General features: G+C 34.1%; 1 protein-coding gene across 1 annotated transcript; it reads left to right on the plus strand.

The window, feature by feature from the left end:
• Positions 1 to 240: 240 nt before the first annotated feature.
• LOC110036201 (probable methyltransferase PMT28) lies at positions 241 to 8,582 on the plus strand. The gene is made up of 8 exons (XM_020740596.1): positions 241 to 1,049; positions 1,145 to 1,294; positions 2,239 to 2,509; positions 2,599 to 2,691; positions 4,087 to 4,303; positions 6,284 to 6,478; positions 7,036 to 7,315; positions 8,281 to 8,582. Exons 1-7 carry the CDS (start codon positions 372 to 374, stop codon positions 7,238 to 7,240), a joined length of 1,809 nt encoding a protein of 602 aa, XP_020596255.1. The 5' UTR covers positions 241 to 371; the 3' UTR covers positions 7,241 to 7,315; positions 8,281 to 8,582.
• Positions 8,583 to 11,498: the final 2,916 nt, after the last annotated feature.

Genomic DNA, 11,498 nt, shown 5'->3' on the forward strand with positions numbered 1-11,498 from the left:
TGATCGATGACGATCAATGATCGATGACGATCGGTAGTGATTGACGACGATATTAATGTTGAACTGCAAAAAAAAAATGTATTAGTTCCCCTCTATTAAATTAAAATCATAATAAAAGACTGACAACAAAGATGAAAAATCATTGATGGTCCCCTTGCCACTTGAAATAAAAATAAAAAAAAATTAAAATTACGGGTCAGATCGGGTCATCCGGGTAGTTCACACCTGTCCACCAATCATTGCAGGCCGCTACACATTCCGCTACAATCCCCAACTCTGCTTTCTCCGTGGATTCTGCTAACCCGTCTCTTTCGCTTATCTGGAATCTGCTTCCTCTTCTACACTTTCCGGCAGTAACTCCGGTTGGTCCCATGGCCGGAGTTCGATTCGGCCGTAACGCGAAACCCCGCGCTCCACTCAGCTTCTGCTTGAAAGTCTCTCTTGTAGTTCTCGTCGGCCTGTCCTTCTTCGTCGTCTGGTCCGTCTTCTCCTCACCCTCTTCCTCGGTCTCTACTAGACGTGACAACTTCGACGACATCCAAAGGAGCCCTTCAGCTCGGAATCATTCCATAGCTTCCATAACTCCACCTCCCGCTCCGGCGAAGCCGAGCAGGAGCAGGAACGAGAGCGAATCTTCGGTTCGCAAGGAAGAGAAGAAGGCAGTGGTCGAACAGAAGGCTGATCCCAAGGCGAATCCCGACGAGGAGCGTGCTGAGGGCGAAGAGGAAGTAGAAATCGACGTTGAGGATGGAGTGGATGTGAATCAGGAAGGGTATAACGATTCATCTGGTGAGGAGAATGAAAGCAATAATAACAGGAAGAAGAGTAAGAAGAAGAATTTGGGGCCTTTGTTTGATCCGAAAGCTAGGTATGAGTGGAAGTTATGCGGAGGTAGAAGCAAGCAGAGCTATATTCCTTGCATTGATATGGAAGGACTCGGGGGAAGGAGGCACCATGAAAGAAGTTGCCCTAGTGGGGCGGTGACATGTCTGGTGCCTCTACCAAAGGGTTATTCGGCTTCGGTGCCATGGCCGGAGAGTAAATCCAAGGTGTTCAGTTTTAATTCACCGCGACAGCGCGATTTTGGGATTTACGGGTTTCAGTGAGCGAAAGTTGTGATTTTTTATCTGGTTTGTTGATGCAGGTGCTTTTTGGGAATGTAGCTCATCCCAAGCTTTCTGCTTTTGTGAAGACGAAGAAGTGGGTGAATATTTCTGGGGAATATCTGACGTTTCCTTCCGGGGAGTCTGAGTTTAATGGTGGAGTGCAGCACTATCTTGATTCAATTGAAGAGGTGAATTGATTGCACATTTGTTTTGTGAACTTTTGTTAGATGATTACCAGTTGTTTCTGTCAATGGCATTGAAATTACATTACTTTCTAAAGTTTAGGAGAAGAAAATATAGTAATTGATGACATGTAGTGAGTGGAGATTCTGCTTTAGCAATTTCTGATTGAAACTCTATGAAGCAATCACAATCTTTTTTAATTAATTGTAGCTTGCTTGTTTCACATTGATGCATTAACTTCCAACACGATTTACTTAAACTTTCTTTTCTATTTTTGATTATTGAAGCTAAAAGATAGGTGGGATTTGACAAAAGCAATATAATTGATGCATTGGGATCGTAGAGATGGGAGCAAGCGTTTTTCTTCCTGAGAGCTAATGATTTTCGCTTCTGCTAAACTTTTTGTATCTTCTACCTTGATGTTAAGAGGGTAACTTCACACATAAACATGTCCAAGGTTAAAAAATAATGAGTTATCAGTCATATTTTATCATCAATAGAAGATGGGAAGTAAAACTCCGTTGCTTCCTAAACTTGAGGAAAATGAAAGAATTTATTGTTTGCATGAGTTGTTTTTGGATAAAATACTGTGTGGCCATTTAAATTCACAATGGATTAATTGATAATGTTTATGCTTTCTTGCTTCTTAAACTTTATTGGATATACTTAAATAATTTAATCTATTGATAGACTGACTACTCAGGAATTTAGCTTATTTGTTGCAGCTTGCAACTTTATATTTTTCCTGTTGGGCTGAAGTCTTAAGTAGTCATCATTGTTTATCATATACTGTTAATACATACATGCACATCAATGCATATCTATTTAGCCATTTTTCTAGTTCGTATGATTAGTAATTCATAGCAATTAGTGGTTTTTATTTGTGCAAAAAGTGAATTTTATATCTATATTGTGGATATTGAAAAAAAACTCTTCTTGTATTGAATAGATGGTACCTGACATTGAATGGGGGAAGAACATCCGCATTTTATTGGACATTGGATGTAGTGATGCTAGCTTTGCAGGCACTCTTCTTGAGAAGGATGTTTTAACTCTATCTTTAGGTATGATGAGCGATCAGATAAACTTTGCTCAAGTTCTTCTTGAACGCGGCATACCTGCTGTGGTGGGAAATCTGGGCACACGGAGACTCCCATTTCCTAGCAGCATTTTCGATGCTATTCATTGCAGTGGGTGCAATATACATTGGCATTCTAACGGTTTGTAACGAACCCAAAACATGTTCGGAAAACAACCATTTTTTTCCTTTTTAACCCTTTTTTAAATGATTTTTTGCTTTATGATGCAGGTGGGCGGCTCCTTCTGGAGATGAATAGGATACTACGTCCAGGAGGATACTTTATTATGTCATCTACACATGGAGATGCTGAAAGCGAAGTGGGTATGCTCATGAACTGACCTTAATATTAGTTTGTTGATGTATTTTGAAATTGGATTTGAGTGGTGCTTTTCATATCTTGCATCAAGTGCTAAGTTGAAGGATTTGAGGTTTTCAGAAGTGCAGTTTCATGCTGGTTTGCAAAATTGGTACTCATTTTTCATGAAAGCAACACTTCACCTTCTGCCTAAACAATTGTTGCAAAATCGAAAATTCTGCTTCTTATCTTTTGTTGGAAACTGATAGATCCCATTTCCATCTCACAATCTGTGCAGTATGAAACATTGCTATTTTTTTTTTCATCATTTGTGCATATTTATTATCTGATAGCTTCGCATCTAGTTCTTTTATAGCACTTCTTCGAATTTGAGAACATATTTTCTTGGCTGCTGAAGCTACTTCACATTCATTTCTCTTAGGAAGATTTACATATACACCACTCAATCATTATGTATTTACATATCTAACACCTAAACTACAATTTTCACATACAGTATACCTTACAAATATATGAGAAGGTGTATTTCATTTTTTTTAGAAGTTAAAATAATGGTATTTCTTATGTGTATGAAAGATTTCGGGGTATAAGTGTAAAAAGTAAAATTTAGATGTTAGATATGTAAATTCAAACCAGAAGGTAATATGCTGTCAAAAGATGCAAGATCACGGTCTCGTCTTTTAATAATTTTTTCCTTTCACTATGCTTAGATTTAGTCAAAAGGTGTAATCTGCAGAAACCATATAGAAATCTTATTTGAAAAAGTGGTTTGGCTGATGTCTAACTTGGCTGGAAAGCAATGCAGACTAATATGTATAGATGAGCAGGCTGAGATAAAATCATCATATATGCTATTATTTATCTCTAAGCTGCAACTGACATTGAGAATCGTAAACAGCTGGACTGGAATGGTCATGATGTGGCATGGATGCCATTTATATGTTGGGAAAAGTGTAAAAATGATCCCCTGCTCTTTGCACGTGATCATTTTAGTCCCAAAGTCTATAAAAGTGTCAATTTAGTCTCCCGACTCTTTTAATGGAGGCTAAATTAGTTCTTCATGGGGGTATTTGAACTTGTATTAAAAATGTATGTGGATTAATTTGGTAATTTTATAGACTGAGACTATAATAACAGCATGTAAATAGTCATGGGACTATTTTGGTACTTTTCTTTTTATATATTGGATATTTTATGGTTGACTCGCATAATTATGCGACAGTTGTGGCTAAGTATTAAATTTCTTTGATTTGTTTTCCTATAAGTTGCGTAAAGTTCTATGAAACTGTCAGAATAATTTTCATCTTCCTTTTTAGCTGGTTTACGTTACATTTTGAGAGAGAAAACTTATTTGAAAATGAAAAATATTCATTTTTCACTCTTTATTTTAATTATTCCAGGCATGTCATCATTGACAGCATCAATGTGTTGGAACGTGCTGGCTCATAAGACCGATGAAATCAGTGAACTGGGCGTTAAGTTATACCAGAGACCAGCGTCGAACGAGATATATGACCTGAGAAGGAGAAATGAACCATCATTCTTCCTTGGCTGTGTAATTGCGAAAGAGTTTCTTTTTCATCGAAGACCATGCTGTTTAATCAGCCATGCTGTTCTGTTTATTAATTGGAGGAATGATGCAGTACAAGATTGTGATATTAATGGAAGACAACGAAGAATGAAATAAGATGGTATGGCTAAATGGTTGGCCTCTTCCACAAGTTTGTTAAAATTATAATGTCTGTTATAATTATGATGTTATATTAAGTTATAATGATATAATATTCTACCATTGTTAATTTGTAATATTATGTTTTCATATTATTAAAGGTATAGTAGTGGTGTAATAAACTTCCTCATATTTACCAAAAGTTCACCCTCTAGCATATCGGTTAGATTATAGAATTCTATATCATATGGTATCATAGTTGAACCTAGCAAAACAAGGCCACCTTATACACCTTGCTAAGATGGTAAGAATGTTTTTGCACATTTTTATTATGGAAAATTTACATACATTCCATTTCTTATGTATTTACGTATCCAGCACCTAAACTTTTTTGCATATATAACAGTTTGAAAGACAACGAATTACAAGGATGTGGCAATAATGAAAGACAATGAATTATGAATGAAATTGCATGGTTATTTGATTGACCTCTTCTACAAGTTCAAAATTATAATATCTATTATAGTTATGATGTTATATTCTATTATTATGATATCATGTTTTGTTATTATTAGTTTGTAATGTTATATTTTCATATCATCAAAGGAGGTGTAGTCGTAGTGTAATATGCTTTATACTAGCCCTGATTGAGTCACACTACTTCATGTGCCTTCTTCACCTTCCCAAAGTAATATCAAACCAAGCTCACTTCTAATTGCTTCATCACATCCTCCATACATTTTTTGGGAAATTTACATACATACAACACAATTCTTATGTATTTACATATCTAACACCTAAAGTTAATATTTACACTTATAATACTTTGGTGTTATAAATCTATGCATGTCTGTATTTCATATCTAAAAAGTTAATAATTATGATTTTTTTTTGACATGATGCTAAAAATTTGAATGATATGTAAGCATGCATCTATAGCTGTTGATTATGAAAATACATAAGAAAATTCATGGAAGGGTTATTTATACTCCTTTCTTACATTAATGAAATAACCCGTTTTATTGCACATTATTCTGAATTTCAATATATATATTAAATTTATATAATATTTAAATAACAAGAAAATTTACTTCATCGACATACATCAAATGAAGCCTGATTCGAACAAGAAATCATTTTTGTATCATATCAATGATTCAGATGCGCCCGCACAATCGATTTTACAATCGGAGGTCATTAATGAATTACTCTTGATATGCTTCCAATACCTGTCGTGTAAGTTCAACTTTACTCATGGCAAAAGTTCAATTTTTTCCATTTTTAAGTAATTTTAACTTACATTAACAATTCCAAAATATTTTTTTTTTCTGATTAAAAAGCAGCACATAGAAGAGAAAAGAGGAAAAAAATAGAAAAAAAAAGGCATGCAATATCAACGTATCCCTACTGTAAAGGGAAAAATAGTATGTCCTGCATCCAGACAACGGCTGTGATTCACCGGAAGTCATTTTTTATATTTCTTTTTTTCTCCTTTGCTCCTTTCGGTGGATCGCAGCAGTTGTAGATTCATACTTACATATTTCCATTTAGTGTCACTCAGTGATTCATACTTACATATTTCATATTAAGTGTTGCAGCTTACGTCCAGACTGGACGTAATACTTTTTGCAAGTAAAGAAGTAGGTAATTAAACAATCACTACATTTTTTCTTTTAGTCTTAATCATGTATATCATCTACAATAACATAAGCTATTATACTCCATATATATATACTATCAACTAAAACTAACATTTAATTTACCAAAAAAAAAAAAAAAAAATTTTGGGCATTTCAAAACTTACACCCAATGCGTCTACCACTATCAAATTTCTCAGTTTTGAATCTTAGAAACTTGAGTATTATTCCTTTGCAAATACGAGTATTTTCACCGCCATATATTGAAGTTTTGTCATGTAATTCTCTCAGATTTGCAGCGGCTCTAATACCTCAAAAGGTTTGGGTTATGAATGTAGTTCCTGTACATGCTCCAAACACTCTTCCTATCATTTTCGAGCGCGGTCTGCTCGGCATCTACCATGATTGGTGTGAACCATTCAGCACTTATCCGAGATCTTATGATCTTTTGCACGCCGATCACTTGTTCTCCCGCCTCAAGAACAGGTGTGTACTATCAGTCTTTCATCAATGTTCTTCATTTTGTTTTTGTACCATCGCATTTGGTTTTGGTTTCTTTAGGAAGATTTACATATATATCGCTTAATTCCTATGTATTTACACATCTAATACTTTAACTTCAATTTTTACATATACTCCACTTTTCCTATGCATGAAAAAAGCGAATTTCACCGTGTAAAAGTTAAAATACTGATATGCGTGGTATTAATATAAAAGATAAAGTTTAGTTGTTAGATATATAGGAATTGAGTTGAATGTTTGAAATGTCCTTTTTTTCTAATCTTCCTATAACGAAGGTCATGGCTGTCAACAGGTGCAGACCCAAGCTGAGTCCAGGGGGCAATTGTCCCTCATCAAATTCAAATTTTTACTAATATTAAAGAGTAATTTGGTCTTTTGCCCCTCCTAAAATATCAATTTTGCCCCTCCTGAAATATTACTGTCCTTTGTTGTCCTAACCACTCAAATACATAGTAATTGAGTGGTAATCTTCCTGAAACAAAATTTGCTAGATTTTGATCTCCAGAATCTCTTTTTAACAGGTGCAAACAACCCATCGCCATTCTAGTTGAGATGGATAGAATACTGAGGCCTGGAGGTTGGGTCATCATACGAGACAAAGCAGAGATTTTGAATCCCATAGAGAAAATATTTAAAACATTACACTATAATATAACTCTGACATTCACTCAGGACAGGGAAGGTATTATCTGCGTGCAGAAAACAATCTGGAGACCGTTGGGATGAAATTTGTTTTGAAAAATACTGTCTTGATGATCATCAATGGCGGCTTCTCAGCTTCTTCTTCAATACACAACAGAGGTACGTTTCAAGGATTGATTTAAATATCTAATATAAAATTATTTATGTGCTCCAGCCACTTGATTCTCATGTATTTACATATCTACCGGCTAAAGTTTGATATTTGCGTATGTAACACTATGATGTTATAAACCTATGCATGAGAAAGTGTATTTTAGTTTTAGAACGTTAGTAAGAGTGTTGTTTTTTATTCGATGTCGAAGATTTGAATGTTATTTATGTAAATATTGAAGTTCAGTTGTTAGATGTGTAATAATATGGGGGCGTTTGCATACATACCATACAATTCTCATGTATTTACATGTCTAACACTCGAACTCTTATATTTAAATGCATACCACTCAAATCTAAGACACCGCATTAAAAGTACTGTCATCACTTTTTCATTTATAGGTTTATGACACAAATGTGTTAAAAGTATAAATATTAAATTGTAGGCATTAGATATGTAAATACATAAAAAAATTGTGGTATGTATGTAAATCGTCCATACTATATATGAATTGTATGATATGTAAAAGCTGCAAACAATTTTGTGGCTCTGCCATCGAATTTTTTATTCATTCCATGGTTTTATTTCTGCTAAATTCTATATGAGAACAATCCTAATAGAACAATCCTAAATTTTCCATACCTACCATTCAATTCCTATGTATTTACATATCTAACACGTAAACTTTGTTTTTTACATGCATACCACATTCCTTGTGCATGAAAAGGTGTATTTCACATTTTAGAAGTTTAAACTATTGTATTTTTTATTTGATATGAAAGATTTGGTTGGTATATATGTAAAAAGCAAAATTTAGGTGTAAAACATGTAGAGTTATAGGAATTGGGAGGTCTCTATGTAAACACCCCTTTTTTTATTTTATTTTAGGATGATCCCCCAAATGTTTAATCTTTCATTCTTCGTGTTGTTTATCTGAGATTTGCATTGAATAAACATTTTTATAGTATTGCAGGCTTCTAGTAATTTATGTGCTGCATTTTCTAAAGAATAATATCGTGTATCGTTTTGATGTGCCACACTGTATCATTTCTGATGACGGGCTAACTTTCAATATCACCAAGATCAATCAATTCGCTCGTCAACATCAGATCGATTGACGGTATTCTACGATATACTACCCGAGAGCTAACTGTCTGTAAGAAATGTTTGTTATTGTAAATGGGGTATAATCTCCCATATGTTTAATCTTGATTCATTTAAGATATTGTTTCTTATGTATAAGTTATATTCATTTCTTATTGGTGCCTTTACATACACAACACATTATTCTTTTTTATTTACACATTTAACCTTTAAACTTATATATTTACATGAATTTCTCTGAAATTTTTGACATCACATCAAAAATACTATCATATGTAATGGCTAATGTTTTTCTTATTAATGTTATAAATGTAAATGTTAGCTTACATGTCAGACATAAATTGAGAAAAAGTGGGTCATATGTGTGCAGTATTTCATGCATGTCACCCAATTTTTTTTTGTATTTATGTATCTAACATTTATGCTTCGATTTTTATATTTATACCACTGAAATATTTCATATCACATAAAAAATACCTCCATTTTAATATTTAAAAAGTGAAATACACATTTTACAGTATGGTTATGGTGATATGTACTTAAAATTTGAAGGTGGTTAAATATGTAAATTTATAGAAATTGAGTGGTATGTATATAAATCCTTAAAAAGGGAAATGAACTCAAACTTCGTCCAATCTTTCTTGCACATTGAACCTTTACCATTCATTTAGAAGGAATTCCTTGCAAAATTTTAAAAGCCAAAATAATTTCATGAAATTATATTTATTGTTGAAAGATAATGATTTCTTGGTTTAATTTATCAAAACACTCTCGCGATTTGCTCGGCATGAAAGATTTTCGTATGAGAAAACTTTTGCGGTCTGGGGAACGTCAAGATCATGAGACCTTCCGTTCTTTAGACCCAAAGAGTGGGCTTTGTTCTTCTTATCACAAAAACGAAACCACAAGAGCAAACATGAGATTACTACAAACTAGTCTTACCGATTTCAGGCTAAGAAGAAAAGGGTAGGTTTCTCTATTCGTAGGCAGATCGAAATGCACCTTACCTATGGGGCTTTTCTCTAGCACAAAAACATCATAACCTACATCCACTAACATTAGGAATGAAAATGTAAGAGCTTAAAGAATCTCACCGATGCGGTGGTTGATGACACGTTCTCTGGACTTGTTCAAACAGTCGGTGTCCAAGCCACGCACAGACATACTTCGCAATACATGTACAAAACGAATAAGAAATAAGGCATGAGGGTAGAAGTGAGGTATATAAGTATTTAAAATGAATGATCATAGCATACAAAAATAAAACCAACAGGTACCTTTGTGAGAGGGGCTATTTGGAACGAGGCATGCCCAAATTTACCTCGTTGTTGACAACAATTTTTGATGTCACGTGTAAGGGATGTCTATTTAAACAACATAAAGTTGTATCCAGCTTCCTGTCGTCCAAGACATTCAATCAGACCTCCTGGTATGTGACCCAAGCATGAAATCAAAATCGGTATCAACTTGACCCTACTCGGAAAAATTCATTGTAAAGTGGGGTTAGCTTTTACTCTAAACGTGCTTTATGTCTGTTTATATGTTGAGAGACCCAACTCCATAATTCCAAACTCTTTTGGAGACCAAGGGTAGTCGTTAGGATTCCCCATGCACATTTTGAAGAAATTTAGGTTCGGGCTGATTTTATCCCCAAGAGGGTTCGGGATGCCCATCGATACCAGAATCCCCGTTTTGAAACTGACCAACACTCGCCAACTGTTGTCAATTACCATCGGTCGCCTCCCACTTCTTACTACAAGTTCATTGCACATCGACGTTGTAACTGAAGAGACTGTATAAACCCTTTCCTACATATTGAACAAATAGTTGTAACTATAATCATCAAATTATATTGGATCTTTTTAACTGTGCCGAACCTCATGATTTTTATTTTCTTTTTTGTGGTTTCCACGTAAAAAATGTATAGTGTCTCTACTCATTGTTTTCTTTTATCTGAGTGCGTGTTAAATTCTCGTACAATATGTAGATGATAATCTATTACTCTGTCGATATGAATTTACTACCTCGCATCACCATGTAAATCTTCCCATAAAACATTGATAAAAATTTGCATATAATGGATAGGACAAGTCCCCCTCATGAAAGTAGATAATAATAAGAAGAACTCATATATCTTTTGGCCCAAGATAAGACCATGAAAAAGTGCTTTTAATAAATCGTGAAAGGAAAGGTATGATAACTTTCTCATTAAGGAAAGCATGATAAAGACTACGGCCTCCCATTTACTAATTCTACTAAATAATTATGGTCATACCAACTTAATATTATGTTAATTGGCTTCGAAGGAAACTTATGGGAGAAAATTTTAGAGGTATAAACTTCATTTATGGGCTTAATATGGGAGAAAATATTACATGCGATCATATGTACTTGTGGATTAGGGCTGTGCACCCCGAGTACCTATAACCACATGTGGGTCTTAGTGTTTTCTGGCTATACACGACTAATCCACAAGTACATATGACCGTGTGGGTCATAATAATATTATGGTTGTACACCATTTGCAAAGTTATTAGGGCCCACGTTCAACCATAAAATTTTATGCAGATGGTTGCATTCAAGATGTTTATACGTTCAACCATCTGCATGATAATTCTACTTCGTGTGGGTCATTGAAGTCATTGATATAGGAGAAAATATTACATACAGTCACACGAACTTATGGATTTGGAGTATATGTCTCAAGCACACTATAAATACATCTATAGTACAACCTGAATGCACATATCTGTCTGTACGAATGAATCACACAAAATATTTTTTCTTCATGCGGGTGGACCTCTTTTAGTGTTATTTGCGTTAGAATGATTAACATACATTTCACGCAATTCTAATATATTTGCATAATTAACATATAAACTTCATTTTTTACATATCTGTCATCTTATCTATGTATGTAATTGTTCTTTTCAATTTTTAAAAGTTAAAATTATGATAATTTTTATGTGATATGTAAGATTTAGGCGATATATTTAAATGTAAAATGTAAAGTTTGTGTTAGATATAAAAGTATATAGGAAGTATATAGGAGTTGAGTGGTGTATATATATATATATATATATATAT

This window comes from Phalaenopsis equestris, unplaced genomic scaffold (assembly GCF_001263595.1).
Source record: "Phalaenopsis equestris unplaced genomic scaffold, ASM126359v1 Scaffold203716, whole genome shotgun sequence".
Lineage (NCBI taxonomy): Eukaryota > Viridiplantae > Streptophyta > Magnoliopsida > Asparagales > Orchidaceae > Phalaenopsis > Phalaenopsis equestris.

Bases quoted from the DNA above. Each gene is read 5' to 3' on its own strand.
- LOC110036201 (XM_020740596.1), top strand. From the start codon at position 372: ATGGCCGGAGTTCGATTCGGCCGTAACGCGAAACCCCGCGCTCCACTC. The intron at 1,050-1,144 runs GTGTTCAGTTTT...TTGTTGATGCAG, and splicing joins GGCCGGAGAGTAAATCCAAG to GTGCTTTTTGGGAATGTAGC. The intron at 6,479-7,035 runs GTGTGTACTATC...TCTTTTTAACAG, and splicing joins TTCTCCCGCCTCAAGAACAG to GTGCAAACAACCCATCGCCA.